At 46.0% G+C, this 23,653-nt stretch overlaps 2 protein-coding genes across 4 annotated transcripts in view; one reads left to right on the top strand and one right to left on the bottom strand.

Moving 5' to 3' along the window:
• TMEM63B (transmembrane protein 63B) overlaps positions 1-6,400 on the bottom strand; it is a 90,857-nt gene extending 84,457 nt beyond the window's left edge. For 2 of the 3 annotated variants that reach the window (XM_059716802.1, XM_059716812.1), the window contains exon 1: positions 6,280-6,399. The gene's annotated coding sequence lies outside the window, so the exon portion shown is untranslated. Of the gene's footprint in view, positions 1-6,279 lie in introns of all 3 variants that reach the window. The other variant, XM_059716810.1, reaches the window with a different exon arrangement.
• An 84-nt stretch (positions 6,401-6,484) lies between these two features.
• On the top strand, positions 6,485-22,689 carry MRPL14 (mitochondrial ribosomal protein L14). The gene is made up of 3 exons (XM_014600029.3): positions 6,485-6,545; positions 19,174-19,267; positions 22,233-22,689. The coding sequence occupies exons 1-3, from the start codon at positions 6,503-6,505 to the stop codon at positions 22,597-22,599; spliced, it is 504 nt and encodes a 167-aa protein (XP_014455515.1). The 5' UTR covers positions 6,485-6,502; the 3' UTR covers positions 22,600-22,689.
• Positions 22,690-23,653: the final 964 nt, after the last annotated feature.

Here is a 23,653-nt window from a genome sequence, read left to right as displayed (position 1 = left end):
GAGGGCCGCTGGTACTACAACAGCTTCAGTAAGGGAGGTTCCTTTTCTAGAATAAGAAGGGCAGGGCTGCTTCTGCATAGTCCCATATGGTTGACGAGAGGAGGTGACCTTAACGGAGCAAGGCTGCACTGGGGAGCAGGTGGGAGGCTGAGCTCTTTCCAGTACACTCAGCAAGGCTGAAGGAGCTCCCATCAGGGACACAGAGGGGCAGCAGTCAGAGGTTTGAGAAGCAGCAGCATTTTGGCTAGGATGTCTAGGCAAGAGGCTGGTGGAAAGTAGTGAGAAAAGCTGAAAAGAGACCAGAGCACTCAACCCCTCCACTCTAGAAGACTGAGTGATGTTTTGATCTTAGGTCGCAGTGAAACAAAGCTTCAGCTCCGTCTAGTTTCCAGTGGGCATCACCACAACCTTACTGTCAGACTCTAACAGGGGAGTAGAACTGTTCAATGATGCTCTGTAGTAGCTTAATGCCTCACTTCCCCAAGCACCATCTGACTGCAACATTTGCAGGTCCCCTCTGGGGAAACCAGGGACCCCATGCCCTAGTAACCGCCTTGCATCATGCCTGTGTTTCCACTCCCAGAGACAGCACTTGCTCTCACTGAATCAGGGGGTGAAGATAAACAGGCCTGTTCGGCCACACCTTGAAATGCACTCTCAGCCTACTCTCAAGGCCTGGAGATGGAAGAGAAGACAGGAGGCTCAGCTTTGTAGCAATGAACATCAGACCAAGCAGCGTCTTGGAGAACATGCCATGGTACTGTTAAGGATGGCAGTGCCCCCTCACCCATTCCTCTTGCCTCCAAAACCATTATGTGATACCTAGGGCTCTGCAGAGCCTGTTTGGGAGGTAGGAAACTTGTCCTTTTGCCTTTGGCTTTGAACAGGCCTCCCATTTCCTTCCCATTCTCTCCAAGTTGTAAGGAAAATATGCCTCAGAAACTGGATACCATTTGTTTCTCTGCTCTCCTCCCTCTAGCCGTGCCTGCCTGCAGACCAATGCCTGGGCCAGAGAAGGCATCCCTCCTGTGTGGCACAGGATAGGAGCATCAGCTTCCTGTCTTCTCCAAGGCCTTCTCAGGTACTCCAGCAGCCATCTGCACCAATAACTTCCTGTCTGCAGCCTTACCGTATGCCAGGCAGGAAACCTGCCAAGGATTTTCCAGCCCTGAGGACCCCCAGTCAGTCCTAGTTTCCAACAGCCCACAGAAATTTAAAACACTGAAACTTCCTTAGGCAAGCTCTTTGGGGTGGGCGCAACATGTAACAGTGTGCTACATGCAGCATTCAGCACATTTGGTGAGGCTAAGGAAATAAGAAAGCATTTGCAAAACGTCCTTTGTAAGCTCTCCTCACTCCCCCACACACCAGTTTGTCTGTGCAGGGCCTGCTCCCAAATGTGGACTCTGGGTGGATGCTTTTGCCCCTGTAGGGACAGCTGTGCAGGGACAGCCAGTTCCAGGGTAGCCCTGGACTGTGTTGATAGAGACTGCTATCCTGGGGGCTGGAGATGCACCTTGGCACAGGCTGAATGAATGAATGAATAAATAAATAAAACATTGAAACTCTCAAGCTAAACATCATGGAGGCACAGAGAGAAAAACAGGGCAGATTCTGGCCTCTGCCTAACCTACTGGTCTAATGTCATACAGTATGCTCGGCCCTTTCCAGGCAGGTATATAGAAATCCTCATCTTGAAGGGTCAAAAAGCAAATGACATGACCCCCAGAAAGTGAGAAGGGCTGGAGCAGGACCAGATGCACCAATAAGCAGAAGCATGTCATGGGGTAGTGGCAAAGTTTGCATTTACATTTGTTCTCATCTCCTTGCGTTTGGAAATCAGCTCTTGGGATGAAAGGCCTTGACCATGCTTCCACTGAACAGAACAGAGTCAGTTTTGAGAGTGGAGGGAGGAGGGGGACAAAGAGAGGGGGATTGTATTCTCCAAATATCCATCAATCAACATATTATTTTTGTTCCATCTTTGAACCAAAAATGTCTGGGCCAGATTTATCCTCAAACTCCAGTGAGCCACAAGAGGAGAGGGGACTGCAGAGCTCTCAGATTCTTGCAAACCACCCAGTGAAGCCTTCATCATCACTTGTTTGAAATTAACTCTGCTAGGAGGCCCCCACACTGAGGAACCCTGGGGCTGGATATGGCTTACATCAAACACAGCAGGTCCCAGTGGCCATATTCTAAGCAGGGAGGTGTCAGTGGCACAGACTGCAACTCCCAGCATGCAACTGTGCCATCTAGGCTGCTTGGATGATGATGGAGCACCGCATGCTGGGATTCGCCTTCTCCCCAGGCTGGGGCCCTGTAACGAGAGGTGAAGGCAGCAGCAGGGGCTTATGGCATGATTCCAGGAGACTGCATGGGACCCAAGGCACTTTATCGCCCGTTGGCTCAGCACAAGCCTATTTGGAACTTGACAAATCATGTCATCGGCACTGTTCTGACTTTGTCAGAAGCCTCATGTTGTCTGCCACTCCTCTTAATGCCCTTGCTCCTAGAAGCAGGGTATTGGATACGAAATGCAGCCTTTCCACTTATATCTTGAGTTAGCGTCCAGTCTCTCAGGCCTTGTCTACCTCATTTCTGCGCAGTGTGCAGGATCCCTGTCCAAATTGCCCATCTGCGTCCACTCCACATGTGCCAAAGCCCGGGAATAAGGCAGGGGAGCCTCCCTGAGCGGCCCGACTACAGGCCTTGCACTGCTCTGAGGCTCACCATCTCTAGGTTGCTTATTGGCACTGCCAGTCTAAGACGGCTACACTGCCTACTTTCAGGACTTAGCAAGTGCAAGTGGGAGTGAGTGAGTGGTGCACCTAGGTGATATAGACAAGTCTACAACAGCTGAGGGAAGCTCAAAAAAATGAGCTGAAGTTACAGCAAAGGCTGTGAAGGCAGAGAGAAAAAAACCTAGTGCTGGTTATTTTTAAGCCAGTTGCATGATTTTTATTTTGATCTGACTCATTTTTTTGGGAACATTTGCGGAGGACAGAACTGTGTGCTGGTCAAAAGGGAAGAAGATATCAACATGCAAAGCCCCCTGACAGATCTCTTGATGACAAAACCAACACACTCAAAAAGTCCTGTAGTCAGCTTCTTTCAAAATCACTTAGCATAGGAAGTAATGGAGAGACGGAACTTTGTGCAACAGAACCCGCTCCCTTGGCCTGCTGGGGTCTTTTCCTAAGCCCCTCAATCTTCTCTTCTGCATGTAACTCCCACCTGTGCTAACCAGACATCTTCCCCAACCCCCCACATCCTGCTACAGAGAATATGCTGAAGACTGAAAGATTCAGGGGAAAAGGCTTTTCCTAGGTAAGATGCAAGTTAATTGCAGTCATTAAAGGTAATGTCCTTAATGCTTTGCTATTTCTGGTGCATGCAGAGTCCTCCTGGAGTTACTTATCAGCTGAATGATTGGCTCTGCACAGAATCAGAAACATTAGAGAAGGATAAAAAGCTATTAGAGCTCATATGGTTCAACCACTGTGCCCATCTGAGGAGGAATGTATCCTTGCAATGGTATTTTCCAAGGCCTTGTCCAGGGCAGGGGCATGGTACCTGCAGAAGTCTGAGACACTGTCCTCATGGGGACCACCATGCCAGTACTAGGTTGCATCACTTAGTTTGTGACCATGGGGCCTCAGATGTCACAAAGACTATGATGAAATGGACTACTTCAAAAGCCAGAACAAAAGACAACAGATGGATTTGGGATGGGGAGGCTCCTAGTACAGCACATATATCTACACCAGGATTTCCCTCAGATCAACTCTGGGCTTCAGGCTTTGTGGCTGGTTTCAGGCATGGCTTTTTTGCCCAGCCACCCTTCACAGGACTACACCACACTCCATGCCACTCCCTGCCCTCAATTTGGTTGCGAGTTCTCTAACATCCAATGGATATCGGGTTATGTAATACTTGTAGCAGGTGACTTACGCCCAATGCTACACACACTGATAAGGTTGCGCTGTGTGGGGGAAGATTAGGATTAGAGCAGAGAATTTAAAAACAGCTACTGAGGGCCTCAGCTCTGGTTCTGTCGTTACTTTGTTGTATGGCTGTGGGCAAGTCCTTTACCCTCTGTGTCTCAGTTTCCCATCTTTGTCAAGTGCTCCATGGCTCCTGGGTGAAAGGTGCCAGAAGTGCCAAGCATTATTATGCTCCCCATAAGCCCTAGGCATCTGCCAGTCTCTCCTGTCCTCCTGCAAGTCCCACAATTCTTGCTTCTCTTTGGCTACTCTTGACCACCACAATGATACAGCAGGAGAGAAAGGCTGGTTGCACACCACAGGTTTATAGGTCAATACCTCATATTTCATTTCAAAGTGAAAGGATCAGCCAGCATCATCTTTGAGGAAAGCAGTGCAGTGATCCCTGCAGCTCTACCAGTCAGTCTGTGTCAATTGGACATCCCACGGGCAGCCTTATACAGAGGACAGTACTATGGTTCTATCTAAAAGAGGCGAGACAGACCTACAGCATCAACCTGTCTTTTGTCTGCCACCAGGAGAAGGGCGTCAGGCAATACCAAGCCTATTAGCACAGGAAACTGGCACCCTGTCTTCCCAAAGGGAAATGTCAACTATTATTTATAACCAACAAATGAGCTGACAAGCCTCCTTTTGATTTCACTGGGGGGGGGGGGGGGGAATGGGGAGAAGGCAGGGTACAGGGAAACTTGGATGAATTCTGTTATATAGAAATAAATTTTATAGTATTTGCCCTGCAGATAAGACCGCTTCAGCATTCTCAGTACCTCTGCATGACACCTACTTAAATCATGATTTATATAAAAGGTAAGATGCTATGCACCACCACTCATGCAATTTATCATAGGGATGGGGTCCTTTGATGCACATTTAGGCACCAGCTTTTCATCAGGAAAACAGTTTTTTGCATTGCTTTGCAGCTGCAACACAGCTTGGTGTTCCATGGCTTGTAGGCATCCACACGCCACTCCCGGCACCACAAACCCTCGGGGCTCCTTACTAACCCAAGGGTCTGCCCCCCTATGCCTGCCAACTGTAGAATGACAGCTCTAAAGGCTAAGTTCCCTGAGGCAGTGACCCCATCTGTTATTTAAGCAGAGCTAAAGCAATCATGAGTCCAGCATGCTCGACCATCAGGACTCCCGCAAAACAGAAAAGATGGCATTTTGTTTCTAATGCTCCCCACCTTTAAAAAATGTAGGCTGCGTAATATTCCTGTGCGAAATGCATGACGCTAATAAGCCAATGCCCCGATACCCCTTTCGAGTCCCAGCCTCTCAAGCAAGCACTGAATTCAGAACCAACACATTCAGCATAGCGACGGCCAACCAATCCTACCACAGCTCCCACAGACCCACTCTGGGATGCTCCATTCACGCCCCTCCGTTTCTCCATCCATCAGCTACCCCTCCCCATCCACAGCCCTCCCTCTTCCTTTTTAAAATGCCATTAGCCCCCTGACATACACCCAACATCCTGCAAAAGGGCATTTTTAAGAGACATATATTTATTAAGCCATTCCCAATTCCAGCACAGCGAAAAGGGATGTAAAATGGCACAGAAATCTTTAATGTTTTATGGCTCAGTAAATATTCAACATTTTTCGCATACTATGTGTGTGTGTGTGTGTGCACGAGCACCAGGCAGTACATACATCTATACGTGCATGTATGCAGGTATGCGTGTGTGCAGGTATGCACCAGGCATATATATGTGTGAGTGTGCATATGTATGTATGTATGCATGCCAGGCATATATACATGTGCGCACACATGTGTGCACATGCACAGGCATATACATATACATGTATGTGTGTGTGTGGATGTGAATGCTTGTATCTATGTGCACGTAGGTGTGCATGTATGTATGTATGTATACGTGTGTGCCTACGTGTAGGCGTGGGTCGGTCCGTTTCGCAACACGAACAACTAACCCGATTCCCTCCGCAGCGAGGCAGGGGCACACAGCAGGGATGGGGCCGGGCACTACAGGCAGTGCCAGCCAGCCCCCTTGCACCGGCCCAGGGCAAGGGCGACGACCTCCGCTGGGAGAGAGGGAGCGGCATCACCCGCCCCCCACCCCGAGCACAGCACGCGGCGGCGGCTCCGCACCGATCCTGCGGCAGGGGAGAGGAGCGAGCGGGCGGCTGCAGTGGCGACCGCCCTTAGTGCGCGGAGGCAGCCCGGGGACATGCCCGCGCCGCACCCCGCCCGGGTGTGCAAAGGGTCCCCCCCCCCGACAAGAATCGTGCTGCGGAGCCGGGCCCGCTTACCACGCCTGCCGTGCCAAGCCGAGCCGAGCCGTGCCGTGGGGCGGTACAGACGCCCCGCGCCCAGCGCTGCGAGCAGCCGGAGCTCCGCGGCCCGGGCTGGCGGCGCGAGCGGGGGGCGGGGCCGCGCCTGGCGCAGGGGAGGAGGGAGGAGGAAGGGGGCTGGGCGTCGGGAGGAGCCGGCTGCGCATGCGCTTGGTAAGGGGGGGTTGTGGGTTCTGCGCGCATGCGTGTTAGGGAGGGGGTGCTGCTGTGGATCCTCGTGGCCTGTAAGTGCTGGAGCGGGATTTGGGCGCGGGACTTGCAACAAGCTGCGTCTCGGGGGAGTCCTGCCTTGCCCCTGCCCCTGCCGGAGGGTGCCCCGCTCCTGCCCCTGTGGGGGGGTTGCATTTGCGCAGGCAGGCGATGCATGTGCCTGTGGGGGTCCGCTTTTCCACTGCTTCACCCTCCTGCTGGCTCCTCCTGGCCTTTGCCAAGTCAAGGGGCTGCCCACTGCACAGCCGAGGTCCTGAGGAGATGCCTCCACCTCCCCCTTGTGCTGCCATATTTTCTCACCTACAGTGTATGCTTACCGCCCCCCACCTTCAAAATCACCCCTCTCCATACCCCACATGGAGGGGGGGAGGTGTATTAAGGACGGAGCTGGTTTTCTGGCTGTGGTAGAAGCACTTTGCTTTGATTCTTGTGTCTGGGCAGCGGGAGGGTCCCTGGGGACTGCAGGGCTACTTTTCTTGCCCCGCATTGTTCCTGTGTCCTAGCAGAGGAGCACTGGGCAGTGTCCGTTGGCTCCTTGGACTTGCTTGAGGGTCAGTGGGAGCTGCCTGGTGTGCACTGCTCGGTGCCCCCTCTTAGCACTCTTGTTATGAAGCTTTGACCTCCACTCCTGTTCCTCTTTTTATTACTATTTGTCCCACGTATTCAATTGTCAATTGTCACCTTTCCTGTAGCCTCCCTGCCTGCGGGAGGTCAGTAAGTTACTTGGTGGGCCTAGACCCGTGCTCCTTAAGGTGACAAATAGGCCTGTGTCCAGGGAGTCCTGGCTGTAGCCAAGCTGGCCATACACCTGACCTGGACGGAGGCTCTGGCTGGGGGTGACCACCAGGGACTGCAGGGGGCTGGACTTAATGATCCTTTGGGGTCCCTTCCAGCCCAAATGTCTATGAAGTCTATGTCCACTGACTTCTTGGACTTACTCTAGGGCCAGTGGGCACTGGCCCACGTGCTCTGCTTGGTGTCCCACCCTTGATGCACCCATTTTAAACCTTTGACCTTCACTTATCCCTGTTTTGCTTTCCTTTTATCCCAAGAAATTAGTTATTTTCTCAGTGGCCTCCCTTTCTTCTTGGTAGGCAATGGCCCATGATCCCTTGAAAGTAACCAATAGGCCTGTCTCTGGGCGGTTTCACTGGGCGGAGTCCACTGGCTCCTTGGACTCATTTGGGAGCCAGTGAGCAATGCTCAGTGTCCCTCTTTGGAGCACTTGTTATAAACCTTTGACCTTCACTCCTGTCTCTGTTTTCATTCTTAGTTGTCCCCAGCAATTAGTTGATGTTCGCTTAGTGCCCCCACCCTTACTGAAAGGAGCTTATGGACTTACTTAGTGGGCATTGGCCCATATTCCCCTATGCATGTTGAAAAGGCCTGGTGCAGCAGCTGTCCCTCATCTGTTCATGTCTCCCAGCAGTTCCACTGGCCAGTGGCCACTGGTTCCTCGGACTCTCAAGGGTCAGTGGGCACTGGCCAGTGTATTCTGCCCAATCTCCCTTTCTAGCTCCCTTGTTATTAACCTGTGACCTTCACTCCCTTCTTGTTTTCTTATGATTTGTCCCAAGAAATCAGTTGCTACATTTTTAGTGGCCTCCCTGTGTAAGAGGGCTTATAATTTCTTGGTGAGTTTTGGCCCACAAACTCCTTGATGTAGCAAAAAGGCCTAATGTGTCAGCTATCCTGCATCCATTAGTGTCTCCACGCAGTTTCACTGCGTAGTGTCCACATGTTCTTTGGACTTGCTTGAGGGCCAGTGGATGCTGGCTGGGGTGCTCTACTCAGTGTCCCCCTTGGTGCTCCTGTGATCACACTTTAACCCCCCCCCCCTCCATCTCTGTTGCCCCTTAGAAGCTGTTGATTGCACACCTAGTGACCCCCTCTAATAATAGGTGGGGGACTAGTAGTTAATTTGTGGGCTTCTGCCCAGGTTCCCTATATGATTCAAATAGGGCTAGTACAGCAGCTGTGGCACTAGTATTCAGTCAGCTGAGGGAGTCAGTTGTCTTAATGGCTCAGTGTTCTTTATTCCAGAGGCATTAAGATAATAGAAAATTAGGGTTGAAAGGGGCCTCAGGAGGTCATCTAGTCCCACCCCCTGCTAAAGGCAGGACCATCCCCAATTAGATCATCCCATCCAAGGGTTTTTGTCTTTCCTTATAAGTCATGTTCCCCAGCCCCCTCTCCATTTTTGTTGCCCTGTGCTGGACCTTCTCCAATTTGCCTACATCCTTTCCAATGGGGGGCCCAAAACTGAACACAGTCCTCCAGATGTGGCCTCACTAGTGCTGAATAGAGGGGAATAGTCACTTTCCATGACCTGCTGGCAATGCTCCTACCAATGCAGCCCAGAATGCCATTAGCCTTCTTTGCAGCAAAGGCACTGCTGGCTGATATTCAGCTTATTATCCACTGTAACCCCCAGGTCCTTTTCGGCAGAGCTGCTGCCCAGCCAGTTGGCCCCCAGCCTGTACTGGTGCATGGAATTGTTCCATCCTAAGTGCAGGACTGTGCACTTGCCCTTGTTGAGCCTCATGAGATTTCTTTTGGCTCAATCCTCCAGTTTGTCTAGGTCCCCCTGAATCCTAGCCCTACCCTCCAGAGTATCTGCTACCTCCACAGCTTTCTGTCACCTGCATACTTGCTGAGGGTGCACTTTATGCCATCTTCCAGGTCACTGATAAAGACATTGAACAAAACTGGCCCCAGGACCAAACCTTGGGGCATTCTATTTGATACTGGCTGCCAACCAGACATTGAGCCATTGATTACTACTCTCTGAGCCTGATGCTCCAACCAGTTTTGTATCCAGCTTACAGTCCATTCATCCAGCCCGTACTCCCTTTGCTTGCCTGTGAGAATGCTGTGGGAGACCATATCAAAAGCCTTGTTAAAATCAAGGTGTGTCACATCCACTGGTCCCCCACACCCGCAAAGCCAGTCACCTCATCATAGAAGGCTATCAGGTTGGTCAGGCATGACTTGCCCTTGGTGAATCCATGCTGATTCTTCCTAATCACTCTTCCTTCTCCTCCAAGTGCATAGAAATGGATTCCTTGAGAACCTGCTCCATGATATGTCCAGGGACTGAGATGACATGGCTGACTGGTTTGTAGTTCCCTGGATCTTCCTTTTTCCCTTTTCTCAAACATGGGCACTATGTTTGCCCTTTGCCAGTCATCCAGGACCTCTCCTGATCACCATGAGTTTTCAAAGATTATGGCCAATGGCTCTGCAATCTCATCAGGTAAACTCTTTCAGCACCCTCAGGTGCATCCCATCTGGCCTCATAGACTTTTATATGTCCAGCTTTTCTAAATAGTCCCTAACCTGTTCTTTTGCCTCTGCTGGCTACTTGCCTCCCCAAATGTGCTGCCTGGTGCAGTAGTCTGGGAGCTGACCTTGCCTGTGAAGACTGAGGCGAAGAAGTCATTGAGCACTTCAGCCTTTCCTTTTTGGTGGTCTTGATGTCCCACTAATCAAAACTAACCTTTCTTGGGGTAGTTTTGCTGTCCATTAGCTGCTCGTGGTCTTTTCTCCTGTTTCACAGCCATGGAGATTCTTTAGCTATTTTCAAAATCCTAGGCCTGCCCATAGAGACCAGTCTTCAGCAGCAGCTTGGATTTCAGTTTTATTTAAGCAGGACAGGAAGGTTGAGTTAGCTGAAGATTAGGGTATGTCCCTACTTAATGCAACCATAACTCTGGAAAAATCTTTTTTTCTTCATTCTGCCTTTCAAAAACAAATATGGTCAGGTTCCCAACTGTGATCAGAACTCTGTTGTGCTCAGTGCTGGACAAACATATTGTTAGGGGCAGGCAATTCCTCGGTGAGCTCTACAGCTGTAGGAAAGATATGAAAAGGGTCTGCGCTAGACACTTTTTTTTCAGTAGTCAAGCATGACTCCAAAAGGGCATGGACAGATGTAACAGGTATACTTGTATAAATTAATCCAATTTAACTATTATGTTCGCATGCTCCTATAGTGGAATTAATGGAATAAAACAATTGTAAATTTACCCATATTTCATTTAGGGTTTAACAGACAGAAATAACATTCACTTGGCATCAGCTGTTATGATGTAATTTATGTTTGTATGCTCCTACTGGCTATAATTTTAGCCCTGAAAGAAAGAAGCAGGGTTAAAGTTACAATGGCTTTGCTACACTTGTATCCCTTGTAGGAATATGCATATATAATGGTTATATTGTAACAATTTATACCTCTTTCATTCCATACCATTATGACTAGGGATCTACTTGACGCAAGACTACACAAAATAATTTGTATGGCTTGGTTGCAGCATGAAGAGCCGATTTCGGAAGCATTTCCTGGCATCCCTGGCCCTTGCCACTGATTGGTGAAGGGTATTGGCATTGCATTTCACTTCTTAAAAGATGGCACTGAAACATTTTCATTTTACTGACTGGCGCCTTCACTTATTCCGAGTCACTTCTCAGACAAACTCTAAATCATGTGATCTATGGCTGCAGTGATTGTCGCATTGTCTTTGTGTTGTGGTAAACAGTAGGACGTTCTAAAACAGTGTATTATATGAATAATATGCTGGGTTGTTGTTTTTTTTAGGTTGATTTTGTGGGAAATTCCAGCCAATGCAATATTTCCTGGCGATTGTAAATAGTGCCATTTTTCGTGGTTTCATGCGTGCCTCAGAACATAGCCTCCCCCTCCCATTTTAAAATGCTTGAAAGTTATAGCTGTCCACAGCCATGTATTGCTTCTAGACTACAAACATTTCATCTTTGTACAGCTCAGTCTAGGACACTACTAAAATGTAGGTAGTGACCACCAGGGGGTATCTGAGACATAAAAAATTATATTACAACCCAGTGCAGAAGAAATCTCTCTCCCTGTGTACTATTATGCTCAAGGTCAAGTCTCTGTGATCTTCTCAAAATACATGTTTATTTAGGTTTAGCTTTATGATCACAGACATTTTCTAATAAATGTAAGGGGGTCATGAAAAGTCTTAGCCTCACCAGTCTGAAAAGGCTGAGAAGTATTGACCTACCATATGTCAGGCTATGTCTGTGCTTTAGAGTTAACTTTAGGGACTATTCCTGTGTTTGAGGACACAGGTTAGCCACTTGTGGATGCGAACAGCCACCCTCTGAAGCAGTGGGGACAATATTTTTTTTTTTTTTTTGCAGGCATGCCACAAATTAGCCCCCCACCCTCCCTCGGTGCCCTCTTATTCTCCTCCCCCTGCTCAATTTGCTGCTCTGCTTTCTGCCCTATCCTCTCTACCTGATTTGCTACTCTGCTTTCTCCCCTCTGCCCTACTATGCTGCCTATCCCCTTCCCGATCAGGCATGTACCACCCAAGGGCTACCCATGCCACTTATGGCACTCATGCCACAGGTTGGCCACCCCACTCTAAAGCCATAACAAAGTTACTGTGGTCTCACTGGAGCAGCACTCACTTGTTTTGTCCCTTGAACTTTGGGGGACATGTGTCTTGGTTCTCTTGTGGCACAGTAAATTCAGCCACTCAACAATTCTTTTCCAGTAAATTGTGCAAAACTTGTCTGCCCTTTGTGGGGGCAAGAGGAAGCAATTGTGGAGAGGCACAATTGTGGTATACCAGTGCTTTTTTACTAGGGTGCCAAGGCAATCCCTGCCTGGATGATCCCTGTGTTATACTGCACTGAGACCCTAGGCAATTAGTTAACTCCTTTTTTCTTTTCTTTTTTAAATTTGAATTAGGAATACCTTCCAGGAACAACAATACCAGTACACGTCCCTGGCATTAGCTATCTAAATGTTAGCATATCACATGCTATGAAGACAGAGAGCCTAGGTCAGTGGCAGATCTGGGAGTAGACCCTGGTTTCCTGATTTGCCATTATTAATTTGTTGGCTAGATCTTGCTTGTCTTTAGGAGGTGAAAGCTTTGTTTGGGAATTGATTACATATGTCACACACCCTTTGAAGAATGGAAAGGAGAATCCAGTTTTGCAGAAATCTGGCTGGATTTGTTTGCAATTCCAGAAGCTTCGAGTGAGAGAGGATAATCCAGAGGTGAGGCCAGTAGTGTAGGATTTGGGAGCTTGTTCTGCCACAGGATCCCATTGTGAACTTGGACAAATCACTTATCTCCTGTGTGGTTTCATTTAGCTCATTGCTAAAAAGGGAATAATTCCATCCTCCTTACTGGGAGTGATGTGTGGATAAATATATTAAAAAGATTAACTACCCTAGCAATGAGGGCCACTTAAGTATCTTAGACAGATGAGAAATGTACTGTGAAAAGGTTTTCAGATACCTGTATTGCTAAAAATAATCTTGTAGGTTTCAGTTGAGAATATTTTAACTATCTTTTTATCACCTTTTGTGAGTTTCACTTGGAATTTGTAAGAGTGGAATTATTCCTTCTTTCATTAATAAATACAACTCTAATGAGTTTCTGTTGCTACCTTGAATCACTAGATACAAAGATTAATAACTAATCCTATTCAGAAACTTGAATTCTAGAAGAATTAACTCCCTCCATGTGAATCTTTGGCCCCTCAGCCTGTCATTTTTGTAAAACCAATTATGCCTTTGTAATGAATATCTCCTGTATTTTTAACACACACAAGCCCTTAATCACATCTCTTCCTTTATGAAGAAAGCTGTGAATTACTTGAGCCCCTGTAGCTCACGGTTGGCCCGTATAGCGCACATTGGCAGACATGCTATAAATAAATTTCCAACCTGTTACCACCGCTTCAGATAGCTAGCTTGCGTTGTGCATATTGTCTTGATTTTTATTGCCTTCATTTTCCTGATGAATGAAGGACCCATTGCACATTTCTCCTTTTTCGGGCTCAGAATTTGACTGTTTTTTCCCCCAATTCCTTTGTTAGAAAGAACCCATATCCTGTACCCTGCTAGTTGACTATTCAGGAAAGATCACTGTGGTTGAGAGCAATTAAAGATGTTTTTTCTTTGCATCAAACTGAGAGGTTTTATTTTGCACATTTGATTGGAATTTTTCTATAGTTAGTTTTGCTGTTTGTTTGGCAGAGCCAGTCAGGTTTTTTCTTTACCTGTACTGTGCCAGGTTTTCATGTACAGCAGGGGCCAGGCAGAAATCTAAAAAAAGGAAAAATGCATTTGTGGAACCACAAACATTGACCACAGCTTGAGAGTAGATTCTGTTTCTGAATCTACCCATTTAAAGAAAGTGTTCCTTTCAAAGTGGATTTACTCAAGGAAGTATTACAACAATAATTCTAAATGCTTTTATTTTTTTCCTTTTAATACTTAATATATCATTAGTAAACAGTTTTTGCAGAACCTCCAGTCATATTGCTGTAGCTCACATAGGGTATGCAGTGGTAATGGTGACTGTACAGAACACTCCTGCAGAGGACGTTAAGGTTCTAGTTCACAAAATGGAGTTGGGATGGGATAATGTGCACGATCTCACTAAAGTGAAAGTGTAAGTCCTAGTGGACTCCAAGATGAACATGAGTCGTCAGTGTGACAAAGTCATCAGAAAAGCTAATGGCACTTTATCGTGCATCAGCAGATGCACGACGAACAGAACTAAGGAGGTGATACTTCCTCTTTATCAGGCGCTGGTCAGACTGCAGTTGGAATACTTCATGCAATTTTGGGCGTAGCACTTCAAGAGGGATGTGGATAACCTGGAGAGGGTCAGAGAAGGGCCACTCTTATAGTTAAGGGCTTGCAGGCCAAGCCCTATGAGGAGAGACTAGGGCACCTGGACCTCTTCAGCCTCCGCAAGAGAAGGTTGAGAGGTGACCTTGTGACTGCCTATAAGTTCATCACGGGAGCACAGAAGGGAATTGGTGAGGCTTTACTCACCAAGGCACCCCTGGGGGTTACAAGATATAATGGCCATAAGCTAGCAGAGGGCAGATTTAGATTGGACGTTAGGAAGAACTTCTTCACAGTTAGAGTGGCCAAAGTCTGGAATGGGCTCCCAAGGGAGGTGGTGCTCTCCCCTACCCTGGGGGTCTTCAAGAGGAGGTTGGATATGCATCTAGCTGGGGTCATCTAGACCCAGCACTCTTTCCTGCCTATGCAGGGGGTTGGACTCGATGATCTATTGAGGTCCCTTCCGACCCTAACATCTATGAATCTATGAGGCATGGAGGCAGGGTAGAGATGTGTCTTTATAGACTAAGTGACTCAGATTTTTTTTAATATTAATATATTTCGTGTTCCAGGTCAAATCAGTTCCAAATCATATCAATTCATCTTTTCAATTGTTCCAAAAACCGTATTGATTTTGCAGGCAGAACTTAATTGTTCTAAACACCATGTATGGCACTACAGCTGGTGAGCATCCTCTGTCCTAGGCTCTCACCCTGGAACTTCAGATACTCCCAAATCTATTGGCAGGCATCCTATGTGGAGCCCCAAGCCCAGAGGTTTTGGGATTCAGATGCCCCCAGATACTACAGGCAAGCATCCTCCATCCCAGACTCTAGTCCAGCACTTTAGATACTTCCAATGCTCGATCTCAGCCAACTCTGAGATGCTTAAGCTTCCATGAGTAAGAGGTCACTTCAGGATGGAGTAATGTAAGAGAATGAGAAGCCCCCAGGTGATGCTTCCCATTTTGTTTGAACCCAAAGAAGGTACGTGACCGCTTTCTGGCACTTCGTGGACCATGCAGCTCCTTCTGTGAGTAAGCAGATAACATTCCTGCTGCTTTTTGTTATTAGTGGTGAGACGTCCTCACCTTGTGTAAGTGAAATGTGGGGCAACACTGCCTATGTATGTTAGCCTGAAATACTCTGTCGACCATCACTGTGTTAGGTGGTATGAAATTTTCCAGAAGTCCAGTATATTTGTTCTGCTGATATCCACTTAACTTTGCAGTATTAAAACCTCTTTAACTGCTATGGAAAAGTGCTTCTTTTAATCTGGCACTTCAAAATGGCGTAATGCATAAATACCTTCAGCACCTTCTGACCAGTGAAAAGTTCCTCTTTTCTGTGCAGTGTTTGGACTTCAGGTGGATCTGCTGAAAACCTACTGGAGTGGGGTCTGGCTGCATTATACTTTCAGACTTATTCAGTGGCATATAAATTGGGTCACTTTAGAGAGTGAATGTTTGTTTAACTGATTTTTTTTCTTTCGTATCTGAAACTTATTTTGAACTCAAATTGGATTTTGCATCCGAGTTGTACCTGGCTCGTGGTTTGGGATGGGTAGGGCATCCTCAAGGCCATGAATTTGCCAAGCTAAATGAATATATATATAGAGAGAGAGAGAGAGAGAGAGAGATTAGTTGAGCCCCTATATAGCTATATATTCATATTATATTCATTTAGCTTGGCAAATTCAAGGCCTTGAGGATGCTCTACCTATCCCAACCCATGTGCCAGGTATAACTCAGATGCAGAATCCAATTTGAGTTCAAAATAAGTTTCAGATAGGAAAGAAAAAAAATCAGTTCAACATTCACTCTCTAAAGTGACCCAATTTATATGCCACTGAATGTCTGAATGTACAGAAATGTGCAGTGTATCTAGCTATATAGTTTAGCATCAGCAGCCTAACATGAATGAGAGGAAGATTTGAATACAACATTTCTGGGAGAGCTAGAGGTGTTGGTTTTAGAGTGTTGCAATCATTTCTAGAGCAAGAAGCACTTCTTGCTGTATAACTTCTACATTGTTTTTTGGTTCAGTGGTAGTCTCAGGCCATGCTTTTGGGCAGTGACCTTGATGAAGATGGTGAAAATGTCAGAACTTTCCAAAGATTTGCCTCTTCTAACCTGACATGAATGATTTAGCAAGTAGAAGAATGTTAGTATTTAAATATTAAACATTCCCTTGCCTGTCTCAGCTATTATAAAGTGTCCTCATGTGCCTGTTGGGCAGTACCAACTTCAGATGAGTGGTTCTTGGAATTGCCCAAGCGTTTACACTATATCATGCTTGAGAGATGCTGGGAAGGACCTCTTCCTTCCCACAGCCCTGAAATACGAGCGGAGATGAGATTAGAAAAGCAAATTTACAGAGAAGAACTAAATGAATTGATTTGCTTCTCCTCACCTTGGGGTTACCTCTTTAGTAGCATGTGCCAAATCCTGTCTCTCTCTTTCTGGGTCATGTAGAAGATTTGCCAGCATGGTGTAACATCTACCTGGAAAATGAGGAAGCTAGGTGTTGTTGATGTGATCTGTGCCATAGTTGGTGGGATGTCATTTGGTGTTTTGGATGACTACTAAAACATGCTTTCAATACTTAGCATTTACGTAGTACAACACAGACAGCAAATAATCTGTCCCTTTGAGTTTAGCACTATCTATGGTTCTCAGACAGGGTAGACTAGGTTAGGTGACTTTGTCAAGGCCATTAAAGAGTGAATCAGAGCAAGGGCTAGCTTCAGAAGTGTTTGGCAATACACCAAAAAGTTGTACTTATCCCGTGAGCGGCCCAATTACCCTTTCTGAAATGGAGCTGCCTTTCCTTGGAAAATTTGGAATTGCTGACATTAATCACATTAACTGAAGATACCATTTTCTCTTCATGTAATATTAAGCACAGAGATTCAGCACAATACGTCTTTCACTCCATGAACTGAGCAAATTATGGGGACATTTCGGATCCAAGGGAATGTTATACGGAAGGAGAAAGGGTTGTTGCATGGTATATGGAGTCTGTATGGGTTTGAGGATTAATTATTTATTACTAATATGGATTTACTATTATCAGCCATATCAAAATTATTTTTTGTTTTTCATGTTGTTATCTTGAAAACTTGCTCAGCATTGTCACAGAGATGGAATATCAGTTCATCGTTGTAAAATTATTGATTAAACATAGTTCTTGAACCTCCTTCGCTTTGTTTGCAGGACAGAAGAGACTTTGGGTCAGTGGCCTAGTTAACCTCATGCCATGTTGAGACTTTGAGGTTAGAGACAGCTCTGGCATAGGCGATGCACCGGGAGGGGGAGGAGGGCACATGCCCCCCCAAGATTGGCTGATGCTGGAGTCTGTGGGTGTTCCCCGCTCGCCAGCACCGATTCGGCATCTGCGGGTGGTCTCCTCTCACCACCATGGTGCCCTCCCAATCTCAGGAGCCATCAGTCATTCACGAATCTTGGGTTTTTCATGAGCCCGGGGATAGTGGGTGTAGAGTCTTAACAGTGACCACAGGGTAGGCACTAGCTTTGCTCATTGAGGTCTTCTGGAAAGGTCCATGGCTCTGACACAAGTGAAAGTAATCCTCAGACACTGAGGCTTGTCATTAATCTCACATGCTAAAGTCAAGCACATAGCTAAGAGTATGCAAACTGGGGCAAAGGCTATCTTCCCTATCAAAGGAGGTGTGTGTTACATCAAGGCAGCTCAAGCTACATCTCTCTAAAATACTGGTGGAGACCAAACACAGGCAGTTTTGACCTTGATGTAGCATTGACCACAGTTAGCTACATTGAGATAAAATCTGAGGTCTCATCTCCCCTAGGACTTTATGGCCAGGGAGCTAATTTGTTTTAATTACCTTGCTGTAAAAAGGCTGCCTTGTTTTGGTTGGGAGGACATCCTTAGTGGAGGAGAGCTTGAGCAGAGCTTCAAGAAATGCATCTAACTTACCTGAGGCTCAGTTGCTCCACTGAACATTTGAGTTTTGGTATTGGCTCCATAGAGTAATGATCTGTCAGTGTCACTAACCTCTTTATTCAAAGCATGCCAACGTGATATTAGGCCGTTGCCACGTACTTAAGAATACGTGCTATGCTTTGCAAGTGTTGGTGCAGAACTGCCATGGCAGATCCTTCAAGATGGACCTTTCATATGTGCTGAGGTCAGAATCTGCCCCTAAGTTTATCAGAACTGGCACGGAGAGACAAGTAGTAGTAACTGTATTTTAATGTTTGTTCTGGAAAGGAGAGAAGCAGAAGGTAACCTTGTTAGAAGTAATTTAGTTGTTTGTAGCTTTGACCACAGAATGTCAAACAGAAGCACATAAAATGCTAACCTGGGAAGAAGTCAGGGAGTCTCATTTTGATGCATGCATTTTGGTATCTGGTTAATTTATGCCCAACTCTAATAACAAGGGCCATAATGTGGCTGGCACGCTGCAAAGACACAGGATAGCATTACTACACAGAACTGTGTCAACTGAACTTTTTTAAGTAACAGGAGACTTTCTGTGGGCACCATAGAAAAAGGAGATCTTGTCTGTGAAATAATACTGAAGTCTAAAAACAAGCTGAGGAATGTTCCCTGCTTAATAAGATTTAAAGCGCTACTGACCAGAGTCCATTTGAGCTTCATTCTGTATAGCAAGTAGCCTTTTTTTTGTATTCATTATTAAGTGGGTTTAAGAACTACAAGGCTCACACAAAGAGGGAAAATGCTATCCAAAAAAGCTCTATTCTGTTAAGTAGAAAACTGCCCTGCAGTCGTGTTGAACACACCTTTGTGTTATGTGCCTCTGAATTATACTGACCATGAGATTTCAAGTAAAGCCTGTTGCTGTGAGGATACTGTTAGCACTTGAGTTATGTATGCAGCCGGATTCAATGTAGCATACTCCAGATGTGTCATTTGGATTCCAGCCTGTGATTTATCTTTTCTTTTTTTGAAACCAGTACTGACACATTTCCAGAGTCCATAATTCTCATGTTTCCTGTGCAGGGCTTTGTACCAGAATTCCAATGGCTCTTGTGAATGGACGACTGGGGTTGTTCCTAACCCACTTTAGCAGAGCAGTCAACCAGCGACATTTCAGGTATCTTTCAAACACTATGAATAGCTTTCACTGAACCCACTTCTTTAAAAACTAATTACCCTTTTTTAAACTGATTATCCTCTTCTAAAGGGCCATCCTCATAATTCAAACATGATATATAGTATTTCTGCTTTTTAAAAAATTAGTCTAAGAGAAAAAAATGAATTGCATAATTTTTATGGATTATAAAAATAATCCAGGCAATCCAAACATAACAGCACATGCCGGTGCCTGAGGATCAAAAAGCAATATTGACAATGGCCCTGATTGGGTAATCAGATGTGTGGGAAGAGAAGCCCTTCTCACCAGTGCTTTTGTTTGTCAGCATCTTCCTGTGTCTGGTTGATTGCAGGATCAGGGAAGACTAATTTCCTACCTGAGCAAAAGGTAGAGAGACAGGCATCTAGTACTAAATGGTGAAAAGTCAGTCATGTGTTTTTAAATTTTTCTAGAATTAATCCTCTCAGTATTTAGAAGAAGAACATTTTTTAAAAAAACTGAAAAATTATTCCATCAGATCTCAACAGTTCCCTTCCAGAGGTGTGTTTTTAATTTTAAATTATTGAAGAGTCCATCCCTGCTTCCAGGCATTTAAAGGCTCCTAAATTTTATAAACTTCATCTTTTGCAATGCTTTGACCAGGCCATAGACCTGCTGTGTACTCTGGATGGGTACACAGATCTACCAGCACAGGGGTGGTCATCATAGAGGACAGTCCAGTTGTCCTCTGTCCTCTATTGATATGAAACTTGGATGCATTTGTGTCCTCTGTTTTTCTCTTGAAGGAAAAAACAGAGAACATAAAGGCGTCAGGTTTTGTACCAGTAGAGGACAGAGTAGCAGAAAACTGGAATGTCCTCTGTGATGGCCACCCTAACCAGCACAGATCTGACAGGTTTGGGACCTCACTTTGCAAGGGATTTCAATGTATTGAGCAGACTTACTGATTTAATAGTCATTCGTATAATACCCACTTATGTTCTTTCTGGGCTCTGTGTACTTGCCTTGGATTAGGGAAATACAATCCGTTTCCATACAGAGTGGACTTGATACTTCCCCTTTCAGTACAAGGACAAGGGTGGCCAAACTTTCTAACCCTTGTAGCAATTAATCAAAATTTTAACATGGTCAAGAGCTGCAGGATGCAACATTTACAAGATGTGTGCGCCAGTGATCTGTGCATATCTCCCCACTACCTTTTTCTTCAAGAGCTGTAGAAGCTAAATCTAAAAAGCACCATTCTCCTAGAATAAGAGAGCCCTTGTCATGGGTATAACCCTTTATTTGAATTTATACCATAGCCAGTATTTGGTTAACTTTCCCATGTAGACAAGCCTTGTACTTGATTATCTGTGAGTTATCTTTAGGGTATTTTTACAAATGGCAGGATGGGGAATGAGATTACCAGTCCCTTTGAAAGCAAATCTAACCTGTGTTCATGATTAAATCTGCGGGTGGGCCCTGAGCATATATGAAGTCTCATTGATATTAATCATGCTCTGGGTGGGTGCAAGAAGCTGCTTATACAGACTCTTAAGTCTGCTTATTCCTCACTGCACTTTCTGAACCTGTCCCTTTCTGTTTAAATGTGCCCATGGGCATGCTGCCCATCATGTATGGTGGGAGGGGATTTGTGTGCCTCCCCTTTGGAAGGAAGTTGTCTGTGTGCACAAATCCTCCATGTTCAAGCAGGAATGAAGGCCCTATTTTGGTTGTGTTTTTCCTGCTGTGGAAATCCTCATTTGATGATCTGTGAGCAGTGATTCTTAACCAGGGTGATGCCAGATCCTTTGAAGGGTACTGCAAACTGAGGAGATAAGTGTACACTCAGGCTTGTCTCTGCCTGAACAGTTCCCCACTCCCACAGCCCAGCCCCTCTGCAAGGAGGTAAGCACAGTAATATATAAATTACTTTTTGAAGTAGGGTGCCTCTCAATTCACAGAAGCTATGGAAGGGGTGCCTCAAGTCCAAAAAGGTTGAGAACCACTGTTCTAGAGAGAGCCTGAGTGGATGGGCTGTATCTTCACCCTGAACTTCTTGAAGGGACACTGTATAACAGGGAATACCCCTCCTAGTGTTAGTCCAATACTGTGTTTGGACCAGTATGAGTCAACTTGATTGCTGCTCCTTACTCTGTTGTGATGAAATGCTTCCCTAGACTTGAGCCTGTGTCTTCTCTGAACAGGGCTGTTCCAAATTTGGTATTGAAAACCTCATCTGGATAAAAGAACAGAAAAGTACCATAAAGTCGGGTTCAGCTCTGGAAAGTGAACATGATCCCTTCTTACTCTGTGAATCTGCCCTGCCATTGGTGTAGCTTATTCCAGATCAGATCTGCTGAGTTTACATACCAGCATGCATTTGTATTGCCTTGAGGATCCAGCTGGCACATGATTCTTCTTTTTACCTCACAAAGATAATAGTCTATTAAAGTCCAAGTCGTGGCACTTGTGCACGGACAGTGGGACTTTGAAAGTGTCACTGGGGGCAGAGTATTAAGGCAGTGGGGTGTCACAGGGGCACTGAAGGGAGAGAGAGAGCATGCTGAGCCTTTGTCACTTTGCAAGAATGAAAGAATCCCCCTCAGCTCCCTTATCTCCAGGCCTGCACCTTGTATTGAAAACACCCAAATCCTTTTGTGTGTGAACTGGATGTACTTTACCTGGACTTGGTAAAAGACGCAGTAAATGTGGGCCCCCAAAACACCATGTTATATCCACATTCCAGAGTAGAATGGCCCGTGTAAGTTTGGTATTTTTTAAAGTGTATGCAAAGCCCAAAGTGGCCTCGGGCTGTTAGAGAATGCTTTGAATGCAGTCAATGTGTCAACAACATGGTATGTATTTCTTGCCGGCTCCTTATCAGTGGCTTGCGTAACAGCTTGATTCTGTCCAGTTCTTTGCCCTTGATCCCCAAGGATTGTTTGAGGAGGCCTGTCTAGCATTCTTGCTTCTCTTTTGCCAGCCTCACTGGAGCATGTGGTGCAATACAGAAGCTGACCCGTGTACGAGTGGTAGACAACAGTGCCTTGGGGAACACTCCGTACCACCGGCCACCCAAGTGCATCCATGTGTATAACAAGACTGGAGTTGGTAAAGTAGGGGATAAGATTCTCTTGGCTATCAAAGGAGAAAAGAAAAAGGCTTTAATTGTAGGGCACAAGATGCCTGGTCCTCGTATGAGTCCTAGATTTGATTCCAACAACGTGGTGCTCATCGAAGACAACGGAAACCCAACGGGGACTAGAATAAAAATCCCCATTCCCTCTACCTTGCGGCAGCAAGGTGGAGAGTACTCCAAAGTGTTGGCCATTGCCAGCAATTTTGTGTGAACAGCAACCTCTCAGTCTGTCTTGCCATACAACCTTTCAAGCTGTAACCATTGTTTGCATCTTTTCTAAGTTAAAAACTGTATTGAAAAACTGAGGTTCATCAGGAGTCTTCTCTTCTGCTTAAGATTTTAAACTGTTTAATTCTTTAATTGCTTTGGTAAAAATATCTATGTACAAGGTTGTAATGCCATTACAATGTACACCTATTTTGGACTCACATTTTGCTACATTAAAATGGAAATGTTAAAACCCTCACTTGCTTTCCTCTTATCTGTGCTTTAACCCCCCCCCCCAAGCTCTTTTGCATTTCTTTGTTCTTTCTGCTCCTGAGTAAGGCAAATATTATAATTCTTGCCTTGAGTACCTAGCAACTTAAAAGGCAGAATTGGATAAGACAGAGGAGGAGAGTTAGAGGAAAAAGAGAAGTATTTAAGTCCTAGAGCAGGGGTCAGCAATGTTTTTGGGCAGAGTGCCAAAAACACCTGCACCCTTGACTTGTTAGATGTCGGCATGCTGGGGTAGATGGTGGGGGAGCTGCGAGGGGCCCAATCCTTGTTTTGTCAGTGAAGCCCCAGTCCTTCCTCTGCTGTCTGCCCCGAGGCGTGCATGCCAAGTAAAATGCATGTGCGTGGCGTGCTCTGGCACCCATGCCAGGGGGCTGCCTACCCCTGTCCTAGAGGCTTTGGCTGGTGAGTTAATGTCTGTGACTTGGCAGGAAAAATGAGTCTAGGAGGAATTGGAGAAACATCCTGCTAATGGGTATGCTGCCTTGGGACTGGGAGATGGATCCATGTCTGCAGACAATACTGAAGAAGCCACAGAGAAACAAATGGGAGAGGAGAGAATGTGGGGTGGGGTGATACTGCAGTTCAGGGCTTAAGGAGTATAGCTTAAGCCAGTGGAAGGCTTTGGGAATCAACCAGTCAGGTGCACTTTCTGGGTCCTCCAATCTAGTAACATGCTCTATGGTTCAAGTGGCAAGACCTGTAGGGCAAGGGTGTCAAACTTGCTTTGCATCCTGGGCTAGATCTGGACTGTGGGGCTCCTTGTGGGT

This window comes from Alligator mississippiensis, chromosome 1 (genome assembly GCF_030867095.1).
Source record: "Alligator mississippiensis isolate rAllMis1 chromosome 1, rAllMis1, whole genome shotgun sequence".
Taxonomy (NCBI): domain Eukaryota; kingdom Metazoa; phylum Chordata; order Crocodylia; family Alligatoridae; genus Alligator; species Alligator mississippiensis.
This window is presented reverse-complemented; position numbering and strand designations above follow the sequence as displayed.

Bases quoted from the DNA above. Each gene is read 5' to 3' on its own strand.
- MRPL14 (XM_014600029.3), top strand. From the start codon at position 6,503: ATGCGTGTTAGGGAGGGGGTGCTGCTGTGGATCCTCGTGGCCT. The intron at 6,546-19,173 runs GTAAGTGCTGGA...TTTCCTGTGCAG, and splicing joins GCTGTGGATCCTCGTGGCCT to GGCTTTGTACCAGAATTCCA. The intron at 19,268-22,232 runs GTATCTTTCAAA...CTCTTTTGCCAG, and splicing joins GTCAACCAGCGACATTTCAG to CCTCACTGGAGCATGTGGTG.